Source organism: Oryza brachyantha, chromosome 2, assembly GCF_000231095.2.
Source record: "Oryza brachyantha chromosome 2, ObraRS2, whole genome shotgun sequence".
Lineage (NCBI taxonomy): Eukaryota > Viridiplantae > Streptophyta > Magnoliopsida > Poales > Poaceae > Oryza > Oryza brachyantha.
The window spans coordinates 22,893,844-22,919,360 of NC_023164.2; the positions used below are offsets into that span (position 1 = coordinate 22,893,844).

At 45.4% G+C, this 25,517-nt stretch overlaps 5 protein-coding genes across 5 annotated transcripts; 3 read left to right on the forward strand and 2 right to left on the reverse strand.

Moving 5' to 3' along the window:
• Nucleotides 1-172: 172 nt before the first annotated feature.
• On the forward strand, nucleotides 173-3,786 carry LOC102707931 (eukaryotic translation initiation factor 5B). The gene is made up of 8 exons (XM_006647772.3): nucleotides 173-552; nucleotides 633-776; nucleotides 1,131-1,463; nucleotides 1,684-1,767; nucleotides 1,856-2,002; nucleotides 2,363-2,460; nucleotides 2,792-3,002; nucleotides 3,535-3,786. The coding sequence occupies exons 1-8, from the start codon at nucleotides 537-539 to the stop codon at nucleotides 3,618-3,620; spliced, it is 1,119 nt and encodes a 372-aa protein (XP_006647835.1). The 5' UTR covers nucleotides 173-536; the 3' UTR covers nucleotides 3,621-3,786.
• Nucleotides 3,787-4,256: 470 nt separating this feature from the next.
• On the forward strand, nucleotides 4,257-6,808 carry LOC102716939 (tetraspanin-8). Its single transcript, XM_040521304.1, has 2 exons — nucleotides 4,257-4,913; nucleotides 6,076-6,808. Exons 1-2 carry the CDS (start codon nucleotides 4,416-4,418, stop codon nucleotides 6,361-6,363), a joined length of 786 nt encoding a protein of 261 aa, XP_040377238.1. The 5' UTR covers nucleotides 4,257-4,415; the 3' UTR covers nucleotides 6,364-6,808.
• Nucleotides 6,809-7,545: 737 nt separating this feature from the next.
• On the forward strand, nucleotides 7,546-9,089 carry LOC121053429 (protein trichome birefringence-like 21). The gene is made up of 3 exons (XM_040520249.1): nucleotides 7,546-7,995; nucleotides 8,092-8,649; nucleotides 8,766-9,089. The coding sequence occupies exons 1-3, from the start codon at nucleotides 7,546-7,548 to the stop codon at nucleotides 8,997-8,999; spliced, it is 1,242 nt and encodes a 413-aa protein (XP_040376183.1). The 3' UTR covers nucleotides 9,000-9,089.
• Nucleotides 9,090-10,451: 1,362 nt separating this feature from the next.
• On the reverse strand, nucleotides 10,452-11,851 carry LOC102717221 (protein trichome birefringence-like 20). The gene is made up of 2 exons (XM_006648948.2): nucleotides 11,338-11,851; nucleotides 10,452-11,225 (listed from the first exon to the last, which is right to left on the reverse strand). Exons 1-2 carry the CDS (start codon nucleotides 11,833-11,835, stop codon nucleotides 10,452-10,454), a joined length of 1,272 nt encoding a protein of 423 aa, XP_006649011.2. The 5' UTR covers nucleotides 11,836-11,851.
• A 1,184-nt stretch (nucleotides 11,852-13,035) lies between these two features.
• LOC102708212 (calcium sensing receptor, chloroplastic) lies at nucleotides 13,036-14,973 on the reverse strand. Its single transcript, XM_015833501.2, has 6 exons — nucleotides 14,718-14,973; nucleotides 14,397-14,630; nucleotides 14,120-14,303; nucleotides 13,858-13,999; nucleotides 13,610-13,741; nucleotides 13,036-13,527 (listed from the first exon to the last, which is right to left on the reverse strand). The coding sequence occupies exons 1-6, from the start codon at nucleotides 14,907-14,909 to the stop codon at nucleotides 13,266-13,268; spliced, it is 1,146 nt and encodes a 381-aa protein (XP_015688987.1). The 5' UTR covers nucleotides 14,910-14,973; the 3' UTR covers nucleotides 13,036-13,265.
• Nucleotides 14,974-25,517: the final 10,544 nt, after the last annotated feature.

The following is a 25,517-nucleotide window of genomic DNA, read 5'->3' on the forward strand; positions in this document are numbered from 1 at the left end:
CGGCCGACGCCGGTCCTCGCCTGAGACGCCGCCGCCTGTCACGCAAACAGTGAGTATCTGTCCAATCAGTGTGGATTGGTTTGCGCCCAAGTCCAATCAGTGTGTTCGCGACTTCGCGCCTTTTGGTTGGTTCTGGAGTTAGGGCTTTCGGAGTTCGGATTCGACTCTGTTTACCCATCGGGGGTTTTGGGCGCGTTCGCTAGTGAGTGAAATGTGGGACCATCTAATCTGGACCCACCTGTCAGTAATGATCTCGATCAGTTTTTGAGGAAGAAAAATCCCCAAACCCTACACTCCTCCGGGCTCTCGATTGCCGCCGCCACCACCACCGCCGGTGGGCCGCCTCGCCCCTGACCCCGACCTCTTCGACGGCGTCGGACGCCACCACAACAACCCCCGCCGGCGGCGGCGCAGTGCCCACCACTAGCCGCGGTCGGTTAGAGTGAGAGAGAATCTTCTCCGGCGCCGCTCCCTCCGTGCTCCGCGGTCTTTCCCGTGCCGTGCCGTGCCGGCTTGATTGTTCTTAATTCGTTGGCATGGGCAAATCCAAAGGTGAGCGTCCTTTCCTCCTTTCTGCTACTGCTAGATTCATTCGGAATGGGAGACGAAGATAAAAGCTTGCTCTACTACAGACAAGGTGGTCTCGCGGGAAGCGAAAGTGGATAAAAAATTGGTGCTTGGAGTGAAGAGGAAGAACTTGAAGAGAAAGAAGGACAGGACTTTGGATGGTCCTGTTGAGAGTGAGGTTGCTGCTGAACATGCTGGTATTACGGAAGGTATTATCAATGTTTGCTTCTTGTTATGTTCTCCCAAAATTTTTTTGTGGGTCGTGCAATGCAATTACTAATTAGTGATTGAACCTATAGCAATAGTCCATTAGCTCAAATCTTCACTTATACCCATGAAATTGATGATGTGGCTAAGGGGAGGTATTCTGATTGTTAATTTGTTGGCTGCGTTGTACCATGAGAATCAGACCATTCCCTGGGAGTCCCTTATTGTGTTTATTTCTAGCTCTTTATGTTGTTTCTTTGGAATATGTTTACATGGTATTTCTGTAGTAGAAAAAAGCATGAATTTTAGTTATGGTCACTGCATAGTGTTTTACCTCCTCGCCTTTTGGTTCCTAGATAAAGGATTGGTACGCAACAAGAAGGTTGTAGTGATGAAACAGAAGAAGAAGCACATCAAACTAAAGAGCAGTCATACTGAGTCTGGTGACACCGTGGAACTCCTGACGAGTAAAAGGGATGAGACAAAATTGAAGAACAAGAAGAAGAGCAAAAAGAATCTCGAAGAAGTCAGTGACCCTGTCAAGGGGCTTCAAAGTCTTTCTGACAGAATTAATGCAGCAATGCCTAAGCTGAAGAATAAACAGCGGATAAGAAAAGGGAGGAGCTCTGATGAACCCAATAATACAGAGGAAGTGCTCCATGGGAATCAAGATGAAGAAACTCCAAGCGGTATTCTACCTTGTTTACTACACAATTACCATGATCTTGTACCAAAGTACCAAACTATGTCCCTTTGCAATGTTGCTACCTCTTCTTGGATTTTGTGAACAAATGGTTGATTTGGTGACTTAAAGCGAGATGCTAGTACATCATGTATATTTTCTTATTTTCCTATTTTTACCCAATATTTCCTTTTGGTAAACAGTATATCTGGATTTATTTTATGCAGCTTGTGTTAACCAACCCGCATTAGAGAGTGGAGACATGGATATGGGGGAGCCAGAAGTAAAGAGGGGAAAGAAAAACAAGACCAGTAGGGATTCTGTAATCAAAGTTATTCTGAAGTATTTGAAAGAAAATATCATGTGTGCATGTTTAGACTTGCTATCTATTGACTGCAGAGAAAATAAAGAAATCAGGGAAAAGGAACAAAAAGGATAAGGATGCATCAAACAAAGAGGACAAGGTGGGCAGGTCTATTGAAGATGATAATGCAAATGTCGATGTGATTGAATCAGTTGATGAAGACTGTTCCAGAGGAATGAAAAGTAATTGTTCTAGTTTTCAGTCTTGATCACTGATAATATTTTGGCTGTCCCATGCTGACTTTATCCATGGAGTTTGTTTAGGCAAAGCAAATTTCACAAAAGAAAAAATATTCAATGTATGCATCCAAAAACAGCCTAATCAAGTATCCTTTGAAATTAAGTGGCTTAATTAATAAAAAGAGTCTGTAGGAAATTCTGTTTGGGTGTTGGTTCCTGCAGTAAGATCAATGCTAAAATCTAGTTAATGTGTGCTAGATTTGCACAGCTCTTATTTAATGTAGTTATGCACTTATGCTCCAATATATCTGTTGCAAGTTGATGCACTTGAAGTATAAAACTGACCTGTGATATCTTTAACAGAATGGATCTTAGAGTACAAACAGAAGAGGCCAGGCTTGAAGGTCTTGCAGCAAAGAATAGATGAGTTTATAACTGCTCATGAGGAACAACAAGAGCAGGTGACTATACCGCCCCCCTCCTCCCTCCTTCCACCTGTTGAAGAATCAAAACAACACTCTTATTTCTTTATTACAAGTTTCTTCTCTGGAAAACAGTTAGAAATATTTAGTTCAGCATGGTACTAGCTCAATCTTGTGCAAGTTATGGTTTGTTTATTCAAGTATTTCCTGACTGACTGTTGCAGTGTCAACGCCTGTTTATTTATGTGGTATTTCACTATTCTTGAGTACAAGAATGCTTCTGGATGCTATGTCTACTATATGATGCATGCCTACTTCTGTTGCCAAAATGAACTTTATTTGACTGTTGCCCGGTGTTTGATTAATTCAGGAGAGGAAAGAGAGGGAGGCACGCGCTGCAGAGGATGGATGGACAGTTGTGGTTCATCATAAGGGTAGGAAAAAGACCACAGATACTGAAACTGGAACAGCTGTGGGCTCTGTGTCTTTGGCTGCAATGCAGGAGAAAATGGCTAATAAGAAACCCAAGGAAATTGATATGAATTTCTATCGGTTTCAAAAAAGAGAAGCTCACATCAGTGGTATGTATATGCTCTTTGGAAACTTCCTATTATCTTTTATGCGGTTTCAGTTATGCTTATGACTCAGAATATGTTCCTCACTATGTTGTTTTAGTTATAGCAGGGACATCTGGGGCTTCAAACATACTCAATTCAATTGCTAATGACGTGCTCTATTAGTTGGTAGATTTGATTCGAACAGTATGTCATTATTGGTTATTTAGATTGTAGCTAGGTTTTGATGCCCTACTGCTCTGCTAGTTCAACTGCTCATGACCATTACAGTTCAACCCTTTTTTTCCCCTTCCGCTTCTATGTGAGCAGTAGTTTTTTTCTTTTGTGAGACCATATATCATAAGGATTTGGTTGTTCAGAGACTTGAGAGTACATGCTGTCCTTACCATAGTTTTATAAGCTTGAGTTTACTCTTGATAACAGAAATATGAGGATGCAAATTTGTTTCTTTTACTGTGCTGCATGCTGTAAATTTTTATAGGATCACAAAAAGGCAAAAGCAGCTTGGAGCTAATTCCTGACTTTAATGTTTGTGCAGAACTCGCAATGCTGCAGAGCAAGTTTGAGCAGGACAAGAAAAGGATACAACAACTTCGTGCTCAACGGAAGTTTAAACCATACTAATGCTGCTCATTGAAGTTCCATCCTCAGAAGCAGTGCTCGTACCTTGTTGAAGGACTGTTTGCTCTGTTGGATAACTATTTTTGGATGTTTACTTCTTAATTAACCGAAACAATCTCAGCTGTACACTTCGCCCTGCATTTGCAGTGCAGATGTTTAAAATCATGCCTACTCTTCTACGCCATTCGCCCCGCATTTACTGGCTCTACTAGGCTGAGGTCGTGGGCTCAGCCTTTTCAGTTCTAGCCCACCATGTGAGCTCTGGTCAAAACGTGACCAAGGCCGTGTTCTTCACTCCTAAGTTAATTTATCATTCTTGTTTTTTGCGCGCACGTTTCTTTAACCGTTAAATGATGTATTTTTTTAAAAGAATTTTATAGAAAATTTATTTTAAAAAATTATATTAATTTATTTATAGTTTTTAATAATTAATTAATTATGTACTAATCTGTTATTACGTTTTTCAGCACGTGCTGAGTAAGCTCACTTAGCCCACTCACACGCGAACGCGGCCCAAGAGGCTTTTATTTTACAAGAATCATCTCAAGCGGTCCAGCAATTTATTCCCGCGATTTCAGCGCAGCGTCACGCATCAATTCCGTCTCTAGCTCTGTAGCCTTGAACCCCAAACCGCAACGGGCGAGACGACGCGACGCGACGCAGCTGCAAGTCCCACGAGAGATCCCAAAAATCAGCAGCGAAACTCCCTGCGGCCCCGCTAGTGTAAAACCCTCTCGTCGTTAGCCCTCCGGATCGACGTCCCGTCGGGGGGCCACAAGTTGCACCAGCCAGCTAGCCATGGGGAGGCTCTCCAATGGCGTCCTGGGCGCCCTGAGCTTCGCCGCCCTCCTCGCCTCCGTGCCGCTCATCGGCGCCGGAGCCTACCTCCTCGACCACCCTGCCAGCGAGTGCCAGCGCCTGGCGCGGCTGCCCGCCGTCGCGCTCGGCTGCGCGGCGCTCGTGCTCTCCCTCATGGCGATCGCCGGCACCTGCTGCCGCGCCGCGCCGCTCCTCTGGGCCTACGTCTCCGTCATGTTCCTGCTCATCGTCGGCATGTTCTTCGTCACCACCTTCGTGTTCGTCGTCACCAACAAGGGCGTCGCCACCGCCATGTCCGGCACCGGGTACGGGGACTACCGGGTCAGTGACTACTCGGAGTGGCTGCGTGAAAGGATCGAGGAATACGAGACGTGGCACCGGATCGAGAGCTGCATGGCCGACGCGGCCGTGTGCGGAGGCCGGGTCGCCGGGATCAACACCGACGAGTTCTACCGGCAGCATCTGCCACTCGTCCAGGTATGCATGGATCGCTGATTGCATTTGCATGGCATGCCTCATGCATGGACCGATGGACCCACTCGCCAGTGACTTCTAGTAAAAACAGATCACTTGCATGTTGCATCACTTCATTTTTATTTTTTTCCCTGCTTCATGTGAACTAGATAAACTAATCAATGGCATTTTGTTGTTTTTTTAATATTTTTTTATCATTTCACAAATAATTGTCAGTTTTGTTTTTGAGTTCTACTTTGACCAACAATATTTTTTTGAATAATATAATTATTTAGTATCAACGATGTATCATTATATTTCTAATCAAAAGTATTTTACTAAGAGGCCACCTTAGTCAATCACTTGAAAAAACGGAATCCACCAATTGATTTGGTGAGACATTAGATTGAAATCGAACGGTAACAAAAAGAACTAAACAAATTAGCATATGGGCAACAAGCACAGATCTTCAAACAAATGTAATGGAGAAAAAAAATTTATTGATAGATTAAAAACTTTCAAGCTATTGACAAATAGCAAACTTGTTTTACTAATATCTTACATTCAACCGTATTCGCTTTAATATTGCTTAAAAATACAACACTTTATAAATTTATGATAACATGTATGACACCACATTAGTTTAAATAAATTCTCCATATTTTGTGTTGTATCTATGGTTTTGCTTGGTCTATGATGTTTTAACTAAGGGGTTGTTTAGTTTGCAAAAACATCAAATCAAAACTTCAAACACACATTTGAAGAATTAAACTTAGTCTAATTACAAAACAAATTTCAGATTTCGTCTGAAAACCGCGAGACGAATCTTTTGAGTCTAATTAATCCGTCATTAGCACATGTTGGTTACTGTAGCACTTATGGCTAATCACATCCTAATTAGACTCAAAAGATTCGTCTTACTATTTTCTCTAGAACTATGTAATTAATTTTAATGTTTATATATATATTCAATGCTTAATTTAGATGTCCAAAAATTCGTGTGATGTTTTTGGAAAAAAATTTGGGAACTAAACAACCCCTAAGGAGGTCACATGCATGCACGTCCATCCATTTCTGAACGTTCAACAAGAGCATAGTTTGTCAGTAATAGAACCGCGGAAGTACCAGTAATTCAGTATCATTGTGTGACGTACTTGGCTACCTCTGTGACGTGACAACCGTGCAGTCAGGCTGCTGCAAGCCACCGGCGTACTGCGGGTACGAGCGCGTGAACGAGACGTCCTGGGTGGCGCCGGCGCAGGGCCTGGGCGCGGCGGACGTCGACTGCCTGGCGTGGAGCAACGACCAGGCCGTGCTGTGCTTCCGCTGCAACGCCTGCAAGGCCGGCGTGCTGGCCACCGCCAGGACGAACTGGAGGGCCGTCGCCGCGCTCAACGTCGCCGTCCTCGCGCTCCTCATCCTCGCCTACTCCCTCGGCTGCTGCGCCATGCGGAACAGCAGCCGGTATTACTGATCGCTCATCACCTTGTGCCTGTGCTGTCAGTGTTCTGTTCCATTTCCTTGTCAAGTCGTGTAAATTTAGTTCTGCAAATGAAACGATCAATGCCTGGCTGATTTGTTCTGATCGAATATAATCAGCGATTAATTGTAAACGGATATTTCAAGCAAAGTCAGGTTGGGCAAGAAAGAACCCATCTTGGTGTGCCGTATTCCTGTCTACGCATTCTGCAAACTGTTGAAACTGTCGAGGAAGCTACGGAGGAGATCCAAAATCACCAACGCTTTCTCTATTGTGTTTATCTTTGACCGCTGGAAATTCCTTTGGTCTGAAATGGTTTTGTACTTGCACGGTGCAGGGCCCCTTGTTTCCACGTTGCGTAGCAAACTGAAGAGGTGGTGTAAATTTTGTTCTGCAAATGAAAAGATCATGTCTTTCTGATCGTGTTTGGTAGTAGATTATTCGAATCGAATATGATCAGCAACTGTAACCGGATAGTTAAAAGCAGAGTTCGATTGGAAATATAAATGGGAAAAACAAATCTTGGCATGGCTGGCCACCCATCAAGCACCAAGTTGAACGTTGGTACAAACAAACTCCAGTTTTTACTATGCTCTGCATTCTGCAAACGTGGAAACCAAGGAAGCTACGGAGTAGATCCAATTCACCAACCTATTTGTTTTTGTTGTGTTTTTACCTCTGACCGCTGAAAATTCGAATGCTTTTTTTTTTTTGTTTGAAACGAGTCACTGCATGGTGCAGGTGCCCTGGTTTCCACAGCGATCATTCATGCGTAGGAATGTAACCCAGAGATTGTCGGGACACAGGTTTGCACGTTGTGCAGCAATCTGAATTTGACTTGAAGCAAGAGGTGCACAAAGAAAAATGTGATGATATGGTTCAGAAAGCGACATGAGACGCTGAATCGAACACGGTAACATGGAGGAAGAAACAGTTTTGAAGTCTTAAAAAACCATGCCAAATTGCCAACCGTCCGGTGGTCTGCAGCTGTAGGGGTTTTGTGAGCAACTGATCAATAATTAGTAGAGATTTACTACTATAATGGCATAGTTAGCCGTGGAATGCACACTTTGACCTCCACCGCCACCACCAAGGTAAAGAGAGGAGTAAACCACACTCTGCGCCTTGCATTTTTTTCCCTCTTCCGAGAGCACCATCTCCTCGCTTTGATTCCTCATGAAGTCACAGAAGAACAGCCTGTCTTCCCCGAAGCGATCGGCTGCCATTGCTGCGCCGATCGCGCTCCTTCTAGCTCTCGGGGTCATCTCGCTCTATGACTTCGCTTTCTCTGATCGCTACCCGTACATTGATGCCGCGTCGTCGTCCTCGCCGTCTCCGGCCACCGTCAGGGCGTGTAACCTGACGCGTGGCGAGTGGGTGCGGGACGCCGGGGCACCGTACTACACGAACCTGACGTGCCCGTTCATCGACGACCACCAGAACTGCATGAAGTTCGGCAAGCCCAGCCTTGAGTACGTGAGCTGGAGGTGGAAGCCGGACGGGTGCGAGCTTCCCCGCTTCGACGCGGCGAGGTTCTTGGAGGCCATGAGGGGCAAGTCCATGGCGTTTGTCGGGGACTCGCTCGCCAGGAACCATTTCAAGTCTTTGTTGTGCCTCTTGTCCAAGGTGCGTAGAGTCGCGTGTTCGCCTTGTGTAGTTCATGGCTTCTTGTGCTGTGTTTAGTGATGCAATGGAGCCCACTTGGCCATGAGTGTGTCGCAGGCGGCACAGCCGGTGGAGGTCGGCACGGCGCCGGAGATCGACGTGACGGGGAGGGCCGTCCGGCGAGACTACCGCTTCGGCAGCCATGGCTTCACCGCTTCGCTCTTCTGGTCGCCCTTCCTGGTCAAGGCCAACCTGTCGAACGTGACGCTCGGCATGTGGGACCTCCACCTCGACACGGCGGACGCCCGGTGGGCGGCTCACGTCGCGGAGTTCGACTACATCGTCATGTCCGACACCAACTGGTTCCTCCGCCCTTCGGTGTACTACGAGGGCGGCCGCGCCGTCGGGCGCAACGGCGCCGCAGCCAGCGCCGCCGTCCCCAACGTGACCGAGATCGCCGTGCCCCGCGCCGTGCGCGCCGCGTTCCGCACGGCGCTTGGCGCCCTCCCCGCTGCGCCGGGGAGGTTCCGCGGCAAGGCGATCCTCCGGACGGTGACCCCCGCGCACTTCGAGAACGGCGGGTGGAACACCGGCGGCGACTGCGTCCGCACCCGCCCGTTCCGGCGCGACGAGCGCGCCCTGGGCGCCGTCGAAGCCGAGTACCGCGGCGTGCAGGTAACAGCCCCCACCAAAAAAAAAAAAACTCAACTTTCCATTTTTTTCCCCCAAGATTTCTATCGATTCTCCGACGACGCAGAGACAGAATGTGATCCGATCTGCTCGTGCTGCAGGTCGACGCGTTCAGGGAGGCGGAGGCGGCGGTGAGGAGGAACGGCGGGGAGCTGCTGCTGCTGGACATCACGGAGGCGATGGACCTGCGGCCGGACGGTCACCCGAGCCGGTACGGGCACCTGCCCGGCGGCAGCGTGGAAGGCAGCTTCGTGGTGGACTGCCTGCATTGGTGCTTGCCGGGGCCGGTTGACCTGTGGAACGAGCTTCTGTTCCAGATGCTGGTTGATCAATAGTAGCACTTGATTATGTAGATCATGAGCTCAAGTACTCCGCCAACTTGTCAGCTGTCAAAATGCAGCTTCTGGAATCTGAAGTGCATTACACCCAGAGACCATTATGTAAAAAGGTCGACTCCGGTGTATTTTATTGGTAGTAGAATTTAATCTATATCGTTGATCTATTTTTATCGGACGGCCGTGATTAAATTATAGTACCAACAATATTAAGTATAGTAGAAATTTAAAGGGGCAATATCGTCCTTTTTATTGTGATCTTTATTGCAAAAAACAAAATTACAAAATAATGTTAATCAAGTAATTAACAAGGTAAAAAATATCTTTTTTCTACCGGTAGTATAATACTATAAGTAAAAGGCACCGGAGAAGTTGCCCTTCTGTAAAACATTGCAGCCCTAAACTGTTCTGTAAATTGAGAAAGGTTAATATATAGATTGATTTGATTATAAAATGATGTTGTACTTGACCAAGTAAACTCAAGTGATGATTTAAATTGTTTGCCGTTTTGGAACAAAGGAGATCCACATTGTTTTGTTTTTTTAGGCAAGAGATCCACATTGTTCCAACCAAACACTGCATAGTTAATATTTTATGGGACATTATGTAATCCTCCTTTTTTAAAAAAATGAAATAATGTCGAACCATTAATCTTGTTGACCATGTGTAGCGGAGATCCATTACTCCAAACTCCAAACTCCAAACCGAGTAACCGACATTACCATTGGAGTTTGGAGGCACAAAATGAGGAACTCAACGACGTGGAACACTGGAACGTGTACTCCAACCTACCCTGTGATATCGACTCCAGATATGGTACCAGATGTCCAGATGATCGTGATAAAGAGCTGAGCAGTTCAGGGAATATCTCGATGGGGCTCTCATCATTGGACTCTAAACAGATACTCCGCATATCATACAGTGAGATTTCAGAATGTAAAGATATTCAGCTAACAGCTATCTGAAGAACTTTTTAACACAGGATGCAATATTCTAGTTCTGCCGCAATTAACTATCAACCCCTCTTTAGAATTGATAATCCATTCATGCATACTGGGGTTGACTTCGACGTGAATAGCAAGCATGGTGCTTACTGCTTATTATTGTTGCCGTCAGGAAGATCAACTGCGCACATTCTGTACGTTGGGAAAACATCGCATTCAGTGCACATATACGATCAGCCATGAACTACAGAGCTTAATTAATCCACTCCGTGAGACGAGATAAGACTGGCAGTTCAACATAGAAAAATGGCACCAGTAGGTATAGAGAGCTTCTTCGTTATCATTTTGTTATAAGCATGTCTCAATCGAACTTGAGAGCCTTTTGCATTTCAGTAAATGTGGTATTTGTGGCGTGACATCGATTCGCATGATCGCATCCAAATCCATGCACCTCGTACAATACAACGGAAGAAAACTAAGACTAAGTAGATTCATCATGCTCTGATGCCTAACCACTGAGCAAGTGGAGCAGCAGCTCGCTCCAGGCGTCGACCGGGCCGGGCAAACACCAATGGACGCAGTCGATGCCGAAGCCGACCTTCTCGTGCGGCCAGTGGCCGTACTGTCCAGGGTGCCCGTCGCCTCGCATCTGCATCATCTCGCTGACGTCCATCAGCAAGAACCTGCCCGCCGCCGCGGCGCTCGCCGCGGCACGGAACTCCTCCACCTGCGCGGCGTGGAACGCGGCCTCCGTCTCCGGGAGGCCCATCTCGTTGCTCAGCATGGGCCGCGTCCTCAGGCAGTTCCCGCCGTCGTACCACTTGCCGTTCTCGTAGTGCGGCGGCGCCACCGTCCGGACGATCACCGTGCCGCGGAACCCCGGGTGCTCGCGCAGCGCGCGGAGCGCCGTCCGGAACGACACGCTCACCGCGTAGTGCGGCGGCGCGTTGGCGGTGGCGGTGGCGTTAGGCTCGCGGCCGCAGTCGTTATTGCACCCGACGAGGCGGCCTCCCTCGTAGAGCATGGTCGGTCGGGTGAACCACTTGGCGCCGTTGAGGACGACGTAGTCGTAGCCGGCGATGTCGCGCGTCCACTCCGGATCGGCCTCGTCGAGGAACACGTTGTGCGGGTCCATGAACTGCAGCGCGCCGGCGCGCGTCAGGTTCCACCGGACCAGGAACGGCGTCCAGAACACGCACACGGTGAAGTTGTGCGCGCGGTAGTGGTACTTGCGCGTGCAGTGGATGCACTCCTTGGCCTCGATCTCCGTCGGGAGCTCCACCTGCGCGCAAGCCGGCAACGATCGAGGAATGAATCGTGTCCACCTCCTGATCTGAAGCATCAAAATGTCCGGCGTTACGTGCGACGATGGCAAGTGTGTAATGCGCGCGTACCTTGGAGATGAGGCACATGAGCGACTGCATGTGGTTGCGGGCGACGGAGTCGCCGACGAAGGCCATGGACTTGCCACGCACGAGGCGGAGGAAGGCGGCGGCGTCGAAGCGGGGGAGGTCGCAGCCGTGCGGATGCCACCGCCACCGGAGGATGGACTCCAGACCCGGCTTGCCGTACCTCATGCAGTCCTGGCGGCTGTCGATCAGCGGGCACGTCTCGTTGGTGTAGTACGGCGCCGCCGGGTCGAGCACCCACTCCCCCCTCGCGATGTCGCACGCCGCGCCTCCGCTGCCGCCGTCGTCGGCTTTGCTAGCACGGGTCGACGATCTCGCCGACGTCCCACGAGAGGCAGTGGCCTCGTCGGATGCACCGATGTACTGGCGTGGGCTCAGCATCAGCGAGGAGTAGTTGCTCACGGTGAAGGCGACGAGCAGCAGGATGAGGAGAAGCCCGGTGTTGGAAGCCGCTCGCCGGACGAGCAGGCTGCTCTGCTTCATTTCGATCGCTTGCGAGAGAGGCAATTCGGCAGCTTTTGGGAGTTAAGGACGGCGTCGGATGTGTATCTGTTGCTAGCTGCCGCGCCAACGTGCACGATGACGGGGAAACAATTTTTAGCACACTAGTGTACCTACGTCCGTGTGCTTACATGCCATATAAATAGTCATCAAAAAATATAGAAAAATTTGACAAAATAGGTTAATATGATTTATATCACTCCACAGACATGCAAGTTTAAATTCAACTTCTACAAGTTGTAACAAAAAAACAAACAAAACTGAAACTAAGTATACGCATATTCATAATTGCTTTTATTATTTTTGTTACAACTTGTACAAGTTAAATTTAAACTTGCATGTTGGTGGAGTGATATACCTCATATTAAACTATCTTGTTAAATTTTTTCATGACTATTTAGATGTCATGCAAGCAATAGGTGTATATATATCCGTGTGCTAAAAATTGCTTCCGCACAAACATGTGCTTTCTATTCTGCCTGAACCAGAACGTAGTCGCCACAAACTCTGGGAGTCAACTCAATTCTCTGCAGGAGTAACTGGATTAATACTCCAATTAGTGCATGAATGGTCGTTGCCCAACTCCGATTGGTAGGAGTAGGACCAACGGCACCCGTGCTGCCGAATTGCTGAACGAGCAACCAAGGTCACGGAGGAGGCGTCTGGTCCGGTACAAAAGCGCGTAGCAGATGTGCAACGTAGGTAGCCAGGAACAAGCAGGCGGCCGCCCGGCACGAGGTAAAGGGCGCCGGTTTGCTTCGTTTGGCCGATGGAGTGGCTGGATGTTTCTTGTAATCCCCAAAGTCGTAAACCGCCCGAGCGCCCGCTGAACCTGAAGGAAAAACGAAAGGCAAGTGATGAGATCATGAGTGCTCTTCGGTATGCAGCGAGACAGCAGGTGCTGTAGCGTGCCGCGTCATCAGATTTTGCAAGAATGCACTTCAGTGGTGGTATAGAGCTATCTAGCGAGACCAGATAAAAAACAAAGAAAACAACTGCGCGTTTTCCGTGAAGGACGAGCAGGGTGGAGAGGATGCCGCGCGCCGGAATAGCGAAACTGACCGGAAGAGGTGATCCAACTGGATCGGTAGTTGAGGGACCTAAAATGGACTTTTTCCTCCTGAGGGCGTGGTTCAAGATTTTTGAGAAGTTGGGCGTACGGCCTGTGTAGCTTCACATCTATTTTAGCCTCTTCTACCGGGCCCAGCCCACTACTATTCACCTTTTCACAGGTTTCTAACCGATTTGGATCATCGTACAGAAAGTACAGAACATAACAGATGCAACTTTTGTTTACAGAAGGATGCACCCTTTTCCTTTTCCATTATGATGACAGAAAAACAAACCCCAAAAAGTTGCAACTAGAATTTGAGACGAATACGGAATTTACAGTGATCGTTCCTGCTTCTGTTTCACCCGTCCACGCTGCCGGGAAGAAGCTTACGACTCGTGGTTGCCCGCGAAGTCGACGAAGCAGTCACAAACCGATCAGCGGCTGCAGGAATCACCCGCGACGGCGTCACGACCTCGACGACCGAGAGGTTGTACGAGTCCGTCCCGAGCCGGCTCTGCGCCCACCCTTTCCGCCCGGAGAAGCCGCCGGCCATCACCCAGCAGTTCTTGAACCCAACGCCGTTGAGCGTCCGCGCCACGATCTTCGAGCTGTCGCTGTACCTGCAGGCGCCGATCACACACACTCTCGTGTAAGTTCAGAAATGGCATTGGTCACCAAAAGGAAAATTCAGACGACACCGACGAGTCCATGATGATGACGTTGGAGCCCTTGCCGATCCTCTTGAGGTAGGAGATCTTCAGCGCCGCGATCTCTGCCTCGGCTTGTTTCGCGTTGCGCACCATGCTCTTCGTCTTGCTCGGAAGCTCTTCCAGCCTGAGATCACATCGTCCAGTCTGTTTGGATTTTGGCATGGAGGAACGGTAGCTGTGTGCCATGGCCATAGTGCCATGTGAGGTTACGGGTGGTGAGGAATGGAATAGAATGCATACGGAATAGATATGAGCTTGTTCTTTGCGTTCGAGGGGAGCTGTGGCACGCCGGCCTTGGCCTTGTCCTTCTCCGTCCTCACATCGATCAGCACGTAATCTTGCGAGGTGACCATGTCCAGAGCTTGTGCAGCGGTCAGGTCGCCTTAACAAACACAACGGAAAAAAAAAAGCAGCAATTCAGTGAGCAATCATCCATGAAAGCAAGCACGGAAGAGGTGCAATTAGTAGGCAATGCGGCAACTATTGTATGCTGTGATGCTACCTTTGTAACCGCGGAGGGTGAAGGAAAGCAGGGACCAGGCCGGCGGCAGGAGCAGGTACGCAAGGAACGCCGCTCCGGCGGCCACGACGTAGTCCGCCGAGCCCCACGACACGATGGTCTCCACGGTCGCCGAGGCGATGGGCTTCGCGGCGTCGATGACCTTCGTACCCTGCTGCGCCGCGGTCTACTGAACGGAACACCGTGAATCAAATCGAAACGGAGCTGATCGAGAAGATGATTGCTCGGAGCGGCTGAGAGCCTGAGACATCGGGTGCACCTTAGCGGCGGAAAGAACGGGGGCGGGGTCGACGCCGGCGCCCTGGAGCGCCTCCGTGGCTTGCTTGGAGGCGCCGGACACAACCGGCGAGGCGAGCTTCAGCGCCTGCTCGCCGGCTCTCTTCAGCACGGGCAGAGCCGGTTTCGCGGCCTCGCCCAGCGTCTTGAGCACGCCAGCGGACTGCTCGGCGACCTTGCCGCCGACGCCGATGACCTGGTCCACCGTATCCACCACCTACACACATCCAGAAATCGAGCAGTCAGGCCACAATGCAACCGACGATTTCAGAGTCCAGACGAGAGTGGGCTCGCGTTCGCGTACCTTGGTCACCGAGCCGGCGACGTCCTCCTTGGAGAACGCTGCGGCGCGCGCGGCGGGAGTCACCGCGAGCAATGCCGCCGAAACGGCGGCGGCGACAGGCGCAGCGCTCGCTGGAGTGCGGCGCGGGGAGACCTTCGCGGCCGGCGGCGGCGGCGACGGCGCGAGGATGGACGACACCGGAAGGGGCGCCATGGCTCCGCCTCGCCGTACACTCCACTCACCGCACTGTTCTTCTGGGCCACACGCGCGCGGCCGCGGCACTGATGTCTATGGCTCACGACATTTTGGCCGATTTCCCCGAATTATTCTCTCTTCAATTTTTGGATTTTTCTGATTTTGTGTGGCAGAGAAGTGGTGATCCACTGATCCATCGGCCACGGGGTCGTCTCCTGATTGGCGTCCAAAAGTTGATGCGATAAATCGCAGCTAAATTACTGTGATTTGTTTGGTTTGCTGGGTCGAAGAGAGCCATAATACAGGGGCCCATTGAGGAAGTGATGAAATCCTGCTTTGGAACTGGGCCGGCCCATTATTTCAAACGATAAATAAATGGACAAGGTCCATTTTGCCTTACTCCACTGTTGTCGGAGTTTAATTTCGTCCTTCAATTGAAAAACTGCATATGAATACTCCTAGATTGTGGCAGAGAACGTGGATAGAAAGAGGAGAGAGGAACAAACCCATTGTTTTTTTTGTCACTGACATGTGGCCCGAACGACTTTTATTATTTTTGATTCCACATCAGCACCGATAGACCGAGCCAACATGCTGGTAAAACTATTGTCAAAACTGTCAATGGAAGGGCCGGCGTAAACTCGCTGTTCATCCTCATCTTTTGGGAGATATGGAAGGAGCGCAACAATCGGGTTTTCAGAAAGACTGACACGTCAATCGGTAACATAGGGTATATTTGGTTGACTGAACTTCCCTAGATGGGAGATGACCATCCAGTTTCTTCATGTGTTTGGTTCACGGGCAAAGCTAGATATGGTGGCCTATGAAAGAAATATTCCATAAAGATACTGGATGGGTGTATCCGACCAAATTGGCTGGATGAACTCGTCCACCTTCACTAACGGTGTTCATTAGTAATTGTTTAGTGATAATTAGTGTGTTTTGTTATTAATTAGTAATTAACAAGTTTAATTAATGTTAATTAGTGGTGATAGATATATTTTATTGTTAATTTGTACTAATTAGAATAATATTTATGTTAATTAATTATTATTATTATTTATTAGTAATTAAATATGTTCATCTCATCCATCCAATCAAACAAAACATTGGATCGTCTTATCTATCCAACCAAACATAAATCTAGATCACCATATCTCTAAAAATCCTTAAAAATATGGACCACCAACCAAACGCACTCATAGTCAACCACATCACTAACGAGATTAGGACCTGGGCTTCTTGTGGAGCACTCGGACTAGCGGCCATCCTACATGGCCACCAAACTACAAGGAGTTATACTGTAACGTAATCTAGGGTGAGGTCGAAGTCACGCGCCTCCCCCCCCCCCCCCCCCCCCCCCGCCCCAACCCTCTGCTTGTAATTATTTTTTTCCCCTTTTAATTATACAACACCGCGTTGGGGCTTAAAAAAAAACTGTCAATGGAATGACACGTAAGTACTTCGTAGGTCACAACTGTTGTCAAAACTTCTGTAGGAGACAAAATGATCTGGCTTTGGCAGCTGAGAGAGGTGATACACCCGGTTTTGCAGTTAAGAGATATAAATAAGATTTGTTTCATAGAGAAATGGATTTTTTTTTGTCTTAGTAAGTTGCTAAGGGCTGGGCCGAATGTGCACTAAAACTGTCCACTGGGCTGTATGGCTTTGATTCTGATTGGGCCGGTATTTCCAAGGAAAACGTCAGGTCATCTCCTTGTCTTAGGAAAATGCGAAGCAGACTTCTGAACAATACGCTATTTTCCTATATGATTGTGAGGGGTGGCAAGAAAAATGATAAACTAGAAAAGTGCCCAAGAGTGATTCCTGGGAAAAATTACTCAACTAGTCTACGAACACTTTGTTTAGTTATCCCGACTGCCCAGTAGCATCTTTCAATATTTTTTTCTCTCCCTCTCTATCTAGAATCTAACAGGTTTCCAATTTGCTTGAACAGAACACAGAATGTGGAGTATGAGATATTCAAAGGCTCAAAGCTACCCCCTCTTGAAGAAAACAAGTAAATTTTCTTTCCGTCGTCACATTATACTAATCCTAGCTTCCTACTAATACAAGCTAAGTGAGTGTCTAGTCATCCTAGGAAGCACATCAATTACCTACCTTAATCAGGTGTACTTTTCCACAACCACTTGCTCAATTCCCCCCTAACTTTAGTACTAATATCCAGTCCAAAACAAGAGCTAAAAATAACACTATACATTCTAGGGAGATAAACATAGTTGGAGGCGGCAGCGAGCACTATGCCTGCCTATCTGCCTCACATGCATGCTCCCACGTTTATCCCATAACAAGAGAGTATTTATACAATTAGCTTTGGCTTTGGCATGTCCCATCACCATTCCATCCCCTCCTTTTGAAGCCCAGAGAGTCCACATTGACTCTCCACTCAGGAGATTCACCACCAATGTCCATGCACAATTGCACTCTCTCTCTCTCTTTGATGCAAAAGCAGTCACTGTTGCTTCACAGCTAAGCAAAAAAATAAACAATGAAAAACTCATCAAATTCTTTCTTTAAGCAAGCATGGTCATTTGGGATAAGCTTGTTCTTCTGTTGCCTCCTTTTCTCTTCCTTAGACTTGGCTTGCCTGTCAGCATGACATTGTCAGCAAAGTAAACAGTAAGCTAGACAACCATTTCAGGTAGCTACACCGACAGCGTCACAGTGTTTTCTGTACAACCCAAGCAAGAACACTTGCGGATCAAGCGAAAGTAACACATAAGACCTGAATAATAGGCTCAAGAAGTTAGCAGGAAGTAAAACCGATTAACTGAATCCTGCAAGGCTGGACACAGATTGAAATATCCTATATTCAAAGACCCCCGGGGAATATTGGCTGGTGGTGGTGATGCCAACCTAGCTAGCAATCACAAGTTGCCTGCCTGCTGCACAGAAACACTTCATGTTCCATTGCACTATACTATATCCGATTTGGGGTTGCTTGACAGTAAAATTTAATTCATACTGTTGATATATTTTTATCAGACAATTTTAATTAAATTATACTAACAACGATATTATGTGCAGTAGAAATTTGAAGAGGTAATATCGTCTTTTTTATTGTGGTCTTTATTGAAAAAAATTACAAAATAATACTAATTAAGTAATTAACAGAATAAAAAATACTCTTTTTCTATTGGTGATATAATACTATCAGTAAAATGTATCGGACAGTTAGCTCATACGATTTTGTTTCGTGGTGCTAATTGTGCGTGGTCACTGCTCCTGAAACGGCGTCTGGTGCCGTGCCTTCCTCGCCGGCCAGTAGGATCAGCAGCAGCAGCACTGATGCTTCGCCGATCGATCAACAGGGACTCGTCAGTTTTTTCTCTTTCGTCAGTGCGCTCTGCACTGAGGCGAGCCCCTTTTACTCCCACTTCGTCGAGTTTTCTTTCCTTTGGAAATGCTCGGGCACGATCGCCCACTCTGCTTCCCCAGATTTTGTCTAGGATTAAGAAGGTTTCATCCAGTTTTCCTTATACGGGCACGAAACCAACCAATGGATTGAAAGTAAGCGTGATCATAACACTGAAGCAAAACAAAAGAAAAATATAAGTCGTGAGCGTACAACATTTCTCCTGACAAATAATACCGAGTTCTATATATATGCCTGCGTGGACGCGTAGAGCAGATGTATGCAGAGGCGACATGCACCATGTCTATAACTCTTAATTGATGTCAGGAAGAAATATCTAGCTGCTCCAAATCTGGATTCCCCGTCGGCCTCATGCATCGCATGGGCGTTCCTGCATCGGCAAATCGAGCTAACCAAACCACGTACTTAAACAATCTTAACTCGTCGGTTGAAACTTCCTCATCGCAGAGCTGGAGCTAGCAGACATTTTAGACCTCCTTTTATCATTTCTACTACTACTTTGTTTATCACTGACAGAAGTGTCCTCGTCTCCCAAATAGGAGGAGGCCACTCAAAGGTGAAAGAAAATGATATTAAAGCACTGAATAAACATATCGTTGAGCTGCTACTGCTGCTCAGAAAGAGAGTGCTGGCCGGCAAGCCGAGCTGGGTCAATGGAGGTGCTTTGCTGTGTTTGTGCTTACCCTTGCACATATAGTGCTCTGCTCACTGCCACTAGGGTTCATCGGTAGTGGCCTTCACTGCTGGAAATGCGCAAAGACACACGCACGAGCAGACGGTGAGATCGATGTGGTATGATGCTAGCGCAAGGCTTTGCTTTATGTTTATTTTATTATTTATCTTTGATTTGGAATGGACCATGCGTTCACTGCTATTGGTTGACCTCTTCGCCGTCCATTGCTTCACCAGGATCGCCTTTTCTTTTCCCTCCTCTTTCTGTGGCCCTTCCGTCCAGATGAAGAGTCGCGTAGAATTAACATGTTGCTAATTGAGGAGATTATTTCTGCTAAACGAAATGCTATGCGTACCAAGTGAAATTTGGGCGACTTCTTTTTGTCGAAATGGCATGAACCAATTTAATTGTGTTTTTGAAAAAAAATATATAATAGTTGCTTTAAAAACAAAAACAAACCCATTCAAATTTGAAATAATTAATACATAATTAATTATACACTAATGGCTTACCTGGTACTGTGTTAGCAAAATGGTTAAGCTTATTTTGGCCCAAAAAACTCGCCTTGTGGTATTAGTTAGGTGACCTCGGTTGCATTTGTTTATCAGATTATAAAGTTTATCATTTTTTAAAGTGAATTTTTAATTTTTGCAGTGCTAATTCGATCATTTATAGCATTGGATGACTATAAAAAAAATTCAAAACAAAGTTCATCCTCCATCTTCCAGCCCAATCTTCTCAAACAATCACCCCCTTCATCTAGCTAGGAAAACAATCCAGCCCTCATCTGGATGATAGTGTATGAATCACTTGTTCTGAAAGTCATAAGAGAGCCGAGTTTTCATAGTTGAGACATGTGCGGCCCCTATCTTTTCATTTCTGCCTATACTTAAAAGACAAAATTTAATTTTTTAACCTTAAATTTATAATAAACTTTGGGGTTTTTAAATCATAGTTTTCTCCGTTTTGACTTTTAAATTGCCGAAAACATGTATATAAATATTTTATTCATAAATTATTTTTAATATGCGAATATATTTGACTTTCCCCTCAATCGCCCGGGTGTATTAATTGGTAAGCATAGCGCGCACACTCTCTCTCTCGGATTCTTCTAAGGCTGTCACATCGACCTCCTTTACTAATGTTAATTAGCACATATTTATCAGCTACCTGAATCAAAGACGCAAAAGCTTGGCTAGGAGAAGCTTAGCTACTAGCACCTTTTCTGCGTCTTCCAAAAGCACGATCAATCGTACTGCTGGTTAGCTGCCGACGTGTCTTTTCCAAACACAAGGCCGATTTGGCGAATCGTAGTCATCGTTTTGGATGAATTCAACGTATTACTACGCACTAATGATGAACTGACAGCCAGGCCAGGTGACATGCACAGGTCAGTGCGTGTTCTCATTGGCTCTTTCGATCGATCGACTTGTACAAACTGGATGCAGCTAACTGATCGACATATATGCAATGATGCATTATTAGGACTTTCTAACGGACCGAGTCCACATATCACTCATGTCTGATTAGCTATCTGGATTCACTAACTTGGTTGAGTATGGGCTTGTTATATATATAGTGTAAGAATTATTGCTAATACTCGAGTGCATGCCTGGAAATTTCGGTGCAGGGAAGAATACGACCTTGTCGTGGTTTGTTCCTCGTTGAGGAGACCCACGAACTGTTTCAGCGCAGCCGATCTAATTATTACTCGATTGTTTAGCTAATTTTTTTTGGTTCTAGAGTTGATTATGTAACTTATGTTATGATCCACGTTACAATGTTCCAGTTTCTGAAGAGAATAATTTAATGATAATTAGGTAAACTATCACACATTTGGAATAGAGAAGTTCCGGAGCGTTGAAAAGCACCTTCATACTATTGAGTTGACTTGTATATGTACAGTGAATAATCAACGAACAATGCGTTATTTTTTTTTTTGAATAAGTAAACGAAAGCAAGCAAACCACTGTTGCAATTAAAGGAGGAGAATCTCTTGCTGGCATCTATTGAACGGATATGTTAAACCCGATCGGCCTTATAGGACCATGATTATTCACATCTATCCATCTGAAAAAAAAAACTGTTTTTTTTCTGTTGGAGGGAACTGGTTAGTTCTTTAATTATTCCATATTCTTTTTATCTTTTTTCTCCTTTTGTTATCTATTGCTCCAGCAAAGAATCTGCGTGCAATGGGCCGGGTGCCGATAAAACTGTCTCCAAAGAAGGAAAGAAAAAGAAAGTGTCTTCTAACCTGGTTAGTTTTAGTTTAAGACTTAAGAGCATCTTTTGCTTTTACAGTAAGGTATAAAAAGTGATAATGCTTTCCCACCGGCAAATCTTTTTTTTTCCCTTTCCCACAAGTCCAATCTAAGGTTTGATTATTCGAAGCGTTTTTCTTTTTCCAGTGGATCGGATCACCAGGCAGTACATTTCAAATTTTCAATGCCGTTAAACTGCGCCTAATAACTCCGGCCGTTTACAAATACGTTAACTTTAAGGCAAAGTTGCCAAATTAGTCCAAGGTAAAAAAAAAAAGCTAAAATGCATCTTCTTAATACAAAAATATATTATAAAGTAATATATAAGAGAGATAAAAGAATTAAAAACATCTTGATCTACAGACCTAAGAGTGAGAAAGGAAAAAGAAAGTTTATTTGAAGACAAACTTAAACGGATAAAAATACCCGGACACCTTCTTTTCGGTTCTACTTATGTTTATTAGCAAAAATTTAAACTTTTAACCTTAAGTTCAGAGTGGATTTTGAGGGTTTTCTCACGGAGTTTATTTTCTAGCATTGGCTTTTAGATCGCTAACAATATACATATAACAAATTTATTCATAAATTATGTTTCGTTTGCAAATATACGTGAAAAAGCTAACAATCACCCCTATCTTTGACGGAAAACTATTAATTGGAGAAACAACATGAAGTCTAGTATCTAACAACTGTGGTTTTTTTATTTGACACCATTAGTTTTGGGTCTATATTTGACTATTCATTTTATTAAAAATTTATATAACTATTGCATCCATTTCACAATATAATACTTTCTAGGCAATAAAAAAAGTATTATATTGTGAATGAATGCAATAATCATATAAATTTTTAATAAAACTAATGGTGTCAAATAAAAAACATTGAGAGTAGTTGTTGGATACTAGACTTCTTGTGGTTTATCCTATTAATAATTTCCCATCTTAAAAAGATGGGGTGGCTTTTGTATGCATATTTACAAACGAAAAATAATTTGTGAATACAATTTTTATACATATGTTCTGTGGCGATCTAAAAGCCAAGACTAAAAATAAATTATGATAAAAAAAACTTTTAAAATTAATTTCAATTTAAGATTAAAAATTTAAATTTTTGACCTATAAGTATAAGCATGTACGAAAAGATGAGGGTGTAACTTTCCTATGGTGGTTAGAGGCTAGAAATAGTCGGTAACTTCCACTATAATAGCAAGTTGATTTAATCACAGTAATAATGGTCTATTTTTCATATATTCCAATTCAATTATTCATGATAGGCTGGGAAAGACTCATTTTCACCATTTATCTCCCCTTTTGTTCATGACTGTTGGTCACAACAATCCTCTATACCAAATTAGTTTTATAAAATTCACCATCAAATATATTTTGATTTTGCTATTTTTAACAAAATTTTTAAATTTAACTTAAAATAAATCCAAAGTGATTTATAATATAAGACACGTGGAGTATATATTTTAGACTAATTATAGTTCGAAGATGAATAGAATCCGCAAATATTTGAAGACGGAGGTAAAAAAAAGGGCAGGAGATTGAACAGCGCAAGCTGAAGCTCGAGGAAGATCACCGCGTGAGCTTTCACTTCACCGTCAGTGCGGGCGCGCACATGGCTACAAAATACGCGCAGATATCGATCGGGCACCGGCGAACGGGCGAATCGAATGTGCGAGCTGTGGGAGAGTCACCTCACCTCGCATGCGAAAGCTTCGCAGATCTCTGCTGCTTTCTCAACTCTGAGTGGGCTTGAAAAAAAAAAAGAAAAGGAGTGATCAACACATACACACACGGCGGAGTCGCTCGCAGTCGCAGGCTGCAGCAACGCTAGCCATACTTTTCTTTCTCCTCTCCTTCCACAAGAGAGAGAGGCGAGAAGATGGAGACGGAAAGGATCGGAGAGCGAGCGGTTTATTCCGCCGGCCTGCCTCCCGCGGAGGCCACACGGGACGGCCACGGAGTTGGCGAAATGTTTGCCGAGAAAAATACGGGCCTGGAATTTCCCATTCTTTACGTGATTCGGTTTGATTTCGTTGTAGCGTGGTAGTGCAGGACCGAGTGTCCGGAGGCGGATCGAAACCATCTGTATGTTTTCATTTTCATATTTTTTAAAACGAAATCAAATATTATCCGATATACGGAGTGAGCATGGTAACAAAAATCGATCAAAATATATTTGCACCCAAATTTATCTTCCAATTATTTTAAAAAGCAGTTGATAAAAATTCTAGATTTTGGCAACTAATAGTACCTACCACTAGAATTATAGCCTTGTTCATAGATCACTTTAATTGATCAATAATTATCTCAATATCAATTAAAGTCATAGTTTATACATTAATAGAAATTAAAGTGTATATCTTGCATACTATTATAAATTTCGCATAACATATTACAAAATAAAGTTTAGATCTTACAGAGTCATTACAGAGTAAAATGCCCATTTTTATATCTAGTAACTTGCTGAGGTGAAATAAGTTAGTTGTGCTACTAATACGGATCTATGGTATCTATGGTCCCTCGAAAATTTGAAAAAAAAATTGAAAAGTTTTTTTCATCAATTTTGATTTCGAATGAATTGTGCCCTAACTATAATTGTCTCTGTTTTCATTTTTGAGAAAAATAATCTGAATCTATTTCTTTTTCCCATAGTTTCAGAATAAATTTTGATAAACGAATTATGTTTTCGAAAACAACTATATAATCTGGAAAATTTCTGAACTATTTTCAGTACAAAGCTTTGTATGTTTCGAAATAATTTTTGTTCTTCTAGCTTAAATTTAGAACAGATTAAAATAGAAATATTACGTTACGAAGGAAGAAGCAAATATCTACAAACCTTACGCCGTTGTGCGTGCAGGACTTGTACGTAGAAAGTGCCTGCTACGCTCAAACACCGTTACACCGGTCGGTCTCCCGATTCGAGCCAAGGAGAAAAAAAAAAGGGGGAGGGGTTTCGCTGGGCGCACCCAGGGAAAGCGGGCGGAAAAGCGGAGCGGAGGAGGGGCGGGCGGCGAGGCGCAGAGGATCAGGTGGGCGCGGCGCGGCGCGGCCCATGTGCTACGCTACCGAGCGACGGTGGTGGGGCCCACGGGCCGCATACGTGGTGCACGTGAGACAAGCCATCCGTGACGGGTGACTCACTCGTGTGGGCCCGGGCATCTCCCTCCCCGCTGAAATTACGCCGATGCCCCCCGCCCCGCCCCCACGCTTCCCGCGTGCTGCTCCTCGCCCCGTCGGCTAAAGACTAGGAGTACGAGTCCAGTCTGCCTCCGCTCCGTTACGCTGCGCGCGCTCCGTCGCGTGTACAGCCCGGCGTCGCGGGGCCCACCTAACCCCGTCGTCGTGTTCTTCGCTTTCTTTTTTGCCTTTCTTTTTTTTTCTTTTTTGAAAGAACTTTGTACTGTATGTGTATGTATGCTAGTTCCATAAGCAAAGAGATAGTAAAAAAAAAACGTGAGAAAATTGTATGCTGCAATCAGTTGCTTGTTGAAACTAGCACGTCCAGCCGCGTGCGACGCAGCGAGGGGCGTGGGGATCAACCGGCCTGAACGAATGGTTCCGATTTTTCAGATGACGTGGCAGTCTGAGGGGGTGAACAGTGAACAGTGCTTCGAGACAGTGGAGGGGAAAAACTAAAGATTTTATATGATTGATCGTCCGTAGCCCTGTTCGGTGTAATGCGCAGGTGCCTGGTTCATTTTCCCCCCTCCCCTCCACCAGGAGGGTAACGCATGTGCGAGTACTGTTTGATAGAGCTGCTACCTTGGTCATGGGCTCATGGCGTAAGTATGATCCTTGTCCATCAAAAATGAAGGAGGTCGAATACTTAATATTTGAGTCATTATCTTAAAAAATATTATTTGAGCTTTGGTGGTGACCGTAAGTATGATCCTTGCCCATGCTTTATTTATCGATTTTGTGTATCGCTGCTACTCTTTTCGTTTTAAAATATAGTACTACCGACGGTATTTTAAAAATATAAAAAATATATTTTAGTATAAATTAATGTTAAAAGGAAAATACGACAATAAAAGAAATTTAGAGTCCGAAGCGAACGAAGTGATAAGCAGCAGATGAAAGTCATTTTCACGTGCGGCATCCGACTAAACTAACACCCTAGTCCTAGCTAGAACACACTAGCTAGCCGATCGAGCTCCATTTTCCATTGTTGTTAAAAAAATATATATATTTTCCATTGGCTATCGCTAGCTAGTTCGAAGATACCGGTACTCCGGCAGGATGAACTTTAAAAAAAAACACTCGCATCGTGAATAACCCGTATAA

What these genes read in the sequence shown, in the direction of transcription:
- LOC102707931 (XM_006647772.3), top strand. An exon ending in ACATGCTGGTATTACGGAAG is followed by an intron (nt 777 to 1,130) that starts GTATTATCAATG and finishes TTTGGTTCCTAG; the next exon opens with ATAAAGGATTGGTACGCAAC. An exon ending in AGATGAAGAAACTCCAAGCG is followed by an intron (nt 1,464 to 1,683) that starts GTATTCTACCTT and finishes TATTTTATGCAG; the next exon opens with CTTGTGTTAACCAACCCGCA.
- LOC102716939 (XM_040521304.1), top strand. Translation starts at nt 4,416, where the DNA reads ATGGGGAGGCTCTCCAATGGCGTCCTGGGCGCCCTGAGCTTCGCCGCC. An exon ending in AGCATCTGCCACTCGTCCAG is followed by an intron (nt 4,914 to 6,075) that starts GTATGCATGGAT and finishes ACAACCGTGCAG; the next exon opens with TCAGGCTGCTGCAAGCCACC.
- LOC121053429 (XM_040520249.1), top strand. Translation starts at nt 7,546, where the DNA reads ATGAAGTCACAGAAGAACAGCCTGTCTTCCCCGAAGCGATCGGCTGCC. An exon ending in TGTTGTGCCTCTTGTCCAAG is followed by an intron (nt 7,996 to 8,091) that starts GTGCGTAGAGTC and finishes AGTGTGTCGCAG; the next exon opens with GCGGCACAGCCGGTGGAGGT. An exon ending in CCGAGTACCGCGGCGTGCAG is followed by an intron (nt 8,650 to 8,765) that starts GTAACAGCCCCC and finishes CTCGTGCTGCAG; the next exon opens with GTCGACGCGTTCAGGGAGGC.
- LOC102717221 (XM_006648948.2), bottom strand. Translation starts at nt 11,835, where the DNA reads ATGAAGCAGAGCAGCCTGCTCGTCCGGCGAGCGGCTTCCAACACCGGG. An exon ending in TCATGTGCCTCATCTCCAAG is followed by an intron (nt 11,226 to 11,337) that starts GTACGCGCGCAT and finishes GCTTGCGCGCAG; the next exon opens with GTGGAGCTCCCGACGGAGAT.
- LOC102708212 (XM_015833501.2), bottom strand. Translation starts at nt 14,909, where the DNA reads ATGGCGCCCCTTCCGGTGTCGTCCATCCTCGCGCCGTCGCCGCCGCCG. An exon ending in CCGTTCTTTCCGCCGCTAAG is followed by an intron (nt 14,304 to 14,396) that starts GTGCACCCGATG and finishes TCCGTTCAGTAG; the next exon opens with ACCGCGGCGCAGCAGGGTAC. An exon ending in CACCCTCCGCGGTTACAAAG is followed by an intron (nt 14,000 to 14,119) that starts GTAGCATCACAG and finishes GTGTTTGTTAAG; the next exon opens with GCGACCTGACCGCTGCACAA.